At 37.8% G+C, this 6,352-nt stretch overlaps 1 protein-coding gene across 1 annotated transcript in view; it reads right to left on the bottom strand.

Annotated features, from left to right (window-relative positions):
* The window catches only part of LOC107642027 (transcription factor bHLH162-like), a 2,077-nt gene continuing 1,436 nt past the window's right edge, over positions 5,712 to 6,352 (bottom strand). Inside the window, exon 3 of the mRNA XM_016345362.2 lies at positions 5,712 to 6,171. Coding sequence (XP_016200848.1) covers positions 6,085 to 6,171 — 87 coding nt within the window. The 3' untranslated portion in view covers positions 5,712 to 6,084. The remainder of the gene's footprint in view (positions 6,172 to 6,352) is intronic.

Genomic DNA, 6,352 nt, shown 5'->3' with positions numbered 1-6,352 from the left:
ATTTGACCTAAAGTCCCTTAGCGTTGTCCAGCTTCTTTCGTAAGGCATGTAAGATGACTTTGTTGGTGGCTTCTGCTAATCTGTTTGTTTGTGGATGCTCTACCAAAGAAAAGTGTTGTTTGATTCTCAAATTCTTCAAAACAGAGGTGAATTCGTTATCGGCAAACTGGCGATCATTATTAGTGATAATGTGCCGAGGTATGCCGAATTGATAGATAATATTTTTCCAAACAAAAAAATCATTTGCTGAGATGTAACTTTTACCAAGGGTTGAGCCTCTATCCATTTTAAAAAGTAATCAATTGCAACTATCAAAATCTTTACCTGTCCAGGTGCTAAGGGAAAAGGGCCGAGTATATCGAGCCCCCATTGGTTGAAGGGCCAACTTACTTCGGAACTATGTAGAACCTCGGCTGGTAAGTGTGTGATTGGGCCATGCTTTTGGCAATTTGTGCACGTTTTGACTTTTTTAGGGCAGTCTCTCTGCATTGTTGGCCAGAAGAAACCTACTCGGAGTATTTTGGAGGATAAATGCCGGGCTCCAACATGTGTTCCACATATCCCTCATGAGCCTCGGTGAGTGTGAGCTCTGTCTCGGTCCTAGAAAGACACTTTAACAAAGGATGAGAAAAACCTCGCTTGTATAAAGAGTTGTTGTATATAGTAAAGAAGGACGCTTGTCACCAGAATTTTTAAATATTGTCAGTGCCCTGTGGGATAATTCCAGACTTGATGTATTCTATATACGGAGTGTGCCAGTCTTCGGCCTGTACTAAACTCAAAACTTCGGTTAGAGTTATACTTGGAATGAAAAGTGTAGATTGATAAAGAGAAGAAGTAGGTGTTTGTGAGCTTGTGAGCTTTGACAAGATATCAGATCGGTGATTGTGTTCTCGAGGTATATGATGGATCTCGAACTTTGAGAAATTTGAAATCAATGTTTTGACAATATCTAAAACCTTTGTTAATAAGGGATCTTTAACTTGAAAGAAATTTTGCACAACTAGAAAAGAATCACAGTATATCTTGAGTTCCGAGATATTTAAGTCGGTTGCTAGTCCTAGGTTGGCAATTAGAGCTTTGTATTCAGTTTGGTTATTGCTTGCCTTGATTAAAAGGTGCAAAGACTGTTTTAAGACAAAACCGTTGCCGTCCTCAAGTACGAGTCCGGCTCCACACCCTTGGGGATTGGAGGCCCCATCCACATAAAGGGTCCATTCTGTTGAGTGATTTGCAAACTTGGAACGGTAAACTCGCCTATAAAATCTGTGAGGTAATGTGACTTGATTGGACCTCTGCTCCGGTATCTGATATCAAATTGGAAGAGCTCAACCGACTATTTTATAAGTCGGTCAGCCAGCTCCGGCTCGTGTAGCGCGTGTCTCAAACGTTGGTCAGTTCTGATGTGGATGATATGACTCTGAAAATAGGCCGAAGGTGCCGGGATGAGAAAATCAATGCTAGAGCTAACTTCTCAATTTTTGGGTAGCAAAGCTTGGCATTCTGTAGAGACTTACTGATGAAGTAAATTGGTTGTTGCACTTTTTGTCTCTTTGTAACAAGGACAGAACTTATTGTTCAGTCAATAACATATAAATATAAGTAAAGTTGTTCCCATTGAAGGGACTTTTGTAAAATCGGAGGTTTTGAAAGGATGGTCTTTATATTTGAAAAACCTTTTTCACATTTGTTAGTCCAAGTAAAATTGTTTTTCTTTTTTAATGTTTGAAAAAAGCAGAAAGATTTAGATGCTAAACATGGTAAAAATCTAGATAAGGTAGCAAGTCTCCCTGTTAGATGCTGGACCTCTTTGATTGTCTGCAGACTTGCCATGTCTAATACAGCTCGGCATTTTTCAGGGTTCGCTTTTATTCCTCGGTTTGTAAGTAGAAATCCTAAAAACTTGCCTCCTTGAACCCCAAAGGCACATTTCTCTAGGTTTAGTCACATATTGTAATGTCTAATTTGATTGAAAATTTCCAGAAGGTCGTCTAACTAATTGCTGCCGAACTTTGTCGTAACAACCATGTCATCAACATAAACTTCCAAGTTTCTGCTGATTTGATGTGCAAACACTTTATCCATGAGTCGTTGATATGTGGCACCTGCATTCTTAAGCCTGAAAGGTATAACCTTATAATAATAATTTCCATATTCAGTAATGAATATAGTTTTATTTTGGTCAGAGGGGTGCATCAGAATCTGGTTATAACCAGAATAAGCATCTATGAAACTTAAAGTTTTATAACCTGAAGCATTATCTACTAAACAGTCAATAGAGGGTAAGAGATAAGCATCTTTTGGGCATGCTTTGTTGAGATCTGTGAAATCAACAAACATGCGCCATTTACCGTTGTATTTTTTTACCATTACCACATTTGCCAGCCATGTTGTGAACCAAATTTCCTTGATAAACCCGACACTGATTAGTTTTTTAGTCTCCTCTAAGGATGCATGTTTCTTTTCGACACTGAGATTTTGTTTCTTCTGAGCTATAGGTCGGACAGACGGATGCAGCACCAGCTTGTGGAAAATGACCGAGGGATTAATCCCGGGTATATCAGCAGGAGTCCATACAAATAGATCAGCATGTTGTTGCAGAAATTGCTGGAATGACCTTTTTTCCTCCAAGCTAAGAGTTGTACCTACATAAGTAAATTTTTCTGGGTTATCACTGAAATATACTTTTTATAAGTCTTCCATTGGTGTAGGTCGTTCAAGGAGCTCGACTCTTGGGTCCAGGTCGGCAAGTGTTAGGAGCTCGTTAGAGCTACAGACGCTATTCACTTGTGCTCCTATAACTCGGCTTGGTAGTTTGAGACTGATATTTTAACATTGACAAGCTTCACAATGTTCATTGTGAATGGTAGCGACAAGGTCATCCTGCACAGGAAATCAGTGTGGTTTGTAACCACACAGATCCCAACACTGGGACACGTTCACCTGAGAAGCCGACCAAGTCACCTGAAATAGGGCTGGAGTATGTTATCGCTCATTTTTATTTTCTAGAAGGTGGAATAGAATAGAACATCTGCGCTGCTTCCGGGATCCAACAATACTTTGCATACCAAAAAGTCTCTGAGCTGAATAGAGATTACCACTGGATCATCCAGATTGGGGATGTTTGTATTGAGATCAGATGCTTGGAATGTCATTTGTGGGAAGTGGAAGAATGTTTAGGAGTCATTGAAGGTGCCTTCTACCGATAACATAGCTCGGTATGTACGTTTCCATGCCGAGCTTGTTGCTCCTCCACCTGCAAAACCTACAAAAATACAATTAATAACTCCTCGTGGTTAGTCAGGGTAACATGAAGTTGATTTTTCTTTGTCCCGGGTATGTTGCCCTGCCGAGGTGTGGTCAGCAGAGGATGGAGTACGCCTTTGTATATGGCTACTGATATACTTGTCTAAATGACCCTGCCAAGCTAATCGCTCTAGTAGGTCTTTAGCAATCACGCACTCATTAGTAGTATGTCTATGTTTTTGGTGAAAAGTGCAGTATTTTGATTTATCCACATTCTTCGCGTCCTGATAATTGCCGGCCTTCCGGGGAGGTTTGATTAGTTTTGAATTCAGAATCTCTTTGATGACGTCATCTCTTTTTGTGTTAAACTGAGTATATGAGTCATAGCGAGGAGTCAGTTTAAAAGTCTTTTTGCTTTCCCAAACTTTATCTTCATCTTTGTTAGAGTACGGTTTTTCTGATTTTCGAGCTTGGCGGAGTTTCTCAATCTCCATCTGACCCTTAGCCTTTTCACGGAACTCAGCAAGGGTCTTCGGTTTGGCCACTATAATTGCTTCTTGGAGTTTCCCTGGTCGAAGTCCGCTCTTGATGGCGTGTAAATGTACCTCAGGATGAAGGTCTGGTATGGTGATAGCTACTTTTGTAAAACGGGTCATGTAGTCCTTCAGACTTTCATTCTAACCTTGTTTGATTGTGTTTAAATAGTCAGAATCGTGCAAATAGATAGAAGAGGCTACAAAGTGATCCTCAAATTGTTTCGCAAGTTCCTGAAAACGAGAAATAAAATATGTAGGCAAAGAACAAAACTAATAAAGTGCAGGACCGTCTAAAAATGTAGGAAAATAATGGCATAAAATAGGATCAGAAGCATCGTTTACTATCATTATAGATCGAAACTTTTTGACATGCTTCTTCGGGTCTCCTAGTCCATCATAAGGAGTTAAAGTCGTCGGCAGAGTGAATCTTCTGGGCATTTGGAAGTTCATGATGTCAGCAGAAAATGGCTCTACAGCGTTGTCGAGCTTGTCGGCCTCGTTCTCGGGCCGAGCTTCTTCATGCCAAGGAGTTTCAAAAATGTGTGTTGGATTGCATTCATGTTCCTCATCCTCCTCTCGTTAATTTCGATCACGTTGTTTTCCATCCGAGCATTGGTTAGTTCGGTTATCTGATTCGCCATCCATTGATTCTCCTCAGCCATACGTTGATTTGCTTGTTGCAGCTTGATCACCATCCGAAGTAGTTCAGAGGGTGTTGGTGGAGGTAGATCAGCCATGGATGGACGTGGAAGTATTGAGGCCGATGAAAAGGACAAAAAAAATTATGTCTTCGGCCCCACGGTGGGCGCCAATTGTTCTTACTTGGCTGCCGAGGTATAGCTCACCTGTGTTGAGCTTGGGCACCGAGCTTTTATATTTCCACTCCAAGCTTATTCTCCAAGAAAGATACACCTTGGTGTGAGAATGAACAACAATGGGAGAGGTATCTGCAAAAAGCATTCCGATGCTTAAGTCAGTATTTTGTGTGTATTACTTAAAAAAGGTAACCTCAGACTAGTTCTCCTTTTTGCTTTTATATTAGTAGTTCGAGACTTGAAATCTGTCTGTTATCGAGTTATAACGTATAAAGATCATAACGCTCTGATTCGCTTAATGTAATTTTAATTACTGATCTATAACATATAAACCAAATTTTTTATAATCGATTTATAACGGTCATATCAAGCACCTATATGTTATATACTTAGGAAGTTTAGTGTATTCAAAATTAACTAATCCGTATATTATTCAAACCAAAATCAAGTTTTTCAAATACTAAGACACTTTAGACATATGCCTCTCTCATGTTATGCTTGTAAACTTCTTTTCTCCGTTTTACTCTTATACTACAATCAAACTATTTAGGTTAATCATGTTTAATCTTTATAAAATAAAAATAATATCCAAAAATTTTGTCCTTTCTAAATTGTTAACTGCTATAACTGCAATCTAAATTCTATTCATCGTAAAAATCAACTATGCATTTAAATTAAATTCATTAGATTTAGGGCTTGTTTGGGTGAGCTTATAAGAAAAGATCTTTTTTCGAGTTATCTTTTTTTAAAAGATCTTATAGAAAAGTAAAAGTAATTTTATGTTTGGATATCTCATGTAAAAAGGTCTTTTTATCAATCAATTATGTTTGGGTATAACAATATAAAAGTACTTTTTTGTTTATTTATTACATGAAAAACATCTTTTTTTTTAAGGAAAAAAGATCTTTTAAAAAAAGATGTAAATTACAGCTTTTCAAAAAAGATCTTTTTTTATTTTACTAGTGCTTTTACTTTTACTACTAAAAATTTACCAAACACGTTAAAAAATAAAAAAAGATCTTTTTTCATTAAAAAAAAATTTTTTTTTAACAAAATAATAGCGCCCAAACATGCACTTATTTTTCTAGCCCCAAAATCAAACTGAAACTCACACTAGCCATAAGCGGATCTCTAATTCTACCATAAAAATACAAAGTCCAATTTCTCTAATATATGACCCAACAGGGCCTATAAACATCAGATACACCCTTCTAAGTAATAGCGTAACAGAAATTCAATTTCCTTGTGGATTGTGCGACTCATCCAGCGAGTCATCTCCAACCCTTATTTATTGCATTCGCACACACACGCGCCAACACCAAATTTCATTAAAGAGAATACCTATATCTTTGTAGGAGGTGAAGCTCTTTACCGTATAATTGGCCTTACACCTTATTTTATTTATGATTCTACCATGAATATTGAATACAATAGTTCATGATCCTTGTACTAATGGTTCTACGTGATGCAATCGTAAAGTCTTCAAATTAGTCCCACATTTCTATTGGAGCAATAAACTCCTGAAGCCTCTGATGCACCCTTGATGTTTCTACCCCAACCCTTGATATTTTATCCTGTTTAAATTAAAGTAGACAGCCATTAAATAAAATGATGAATACTTGTGATTTATGAACTCTCTAGGCAATGTGTAGCTTCTTTTAGAGAGGAGAATTCAAAATGAAAGCATTTTAACAATAGATTTCGCACTCATGTCCTCCAAAAGATTTAGGAAGCACTGGCTACCAAACATGTTTT

Source organism: Arachis ipaensis, chromosome B05, assembly GCF_000816755.2.
Source record: "Arachis ipaensis cultivar K30076 chromosome B05, Araip1.1, whole genome shotgun sequence".
In the NCBI taxonomy this organism is placed as follows: Eukaryota; Viridiplantae; Streptophyta; class Magnoliopsida; order Fabales; family Fabaceae; genus Arachis; species Arachis ipaensis.
Note: the sequence above shows the minus strand (reverse complement) of the source record. Positions and strands in the feature narration are given on the sequence as shown.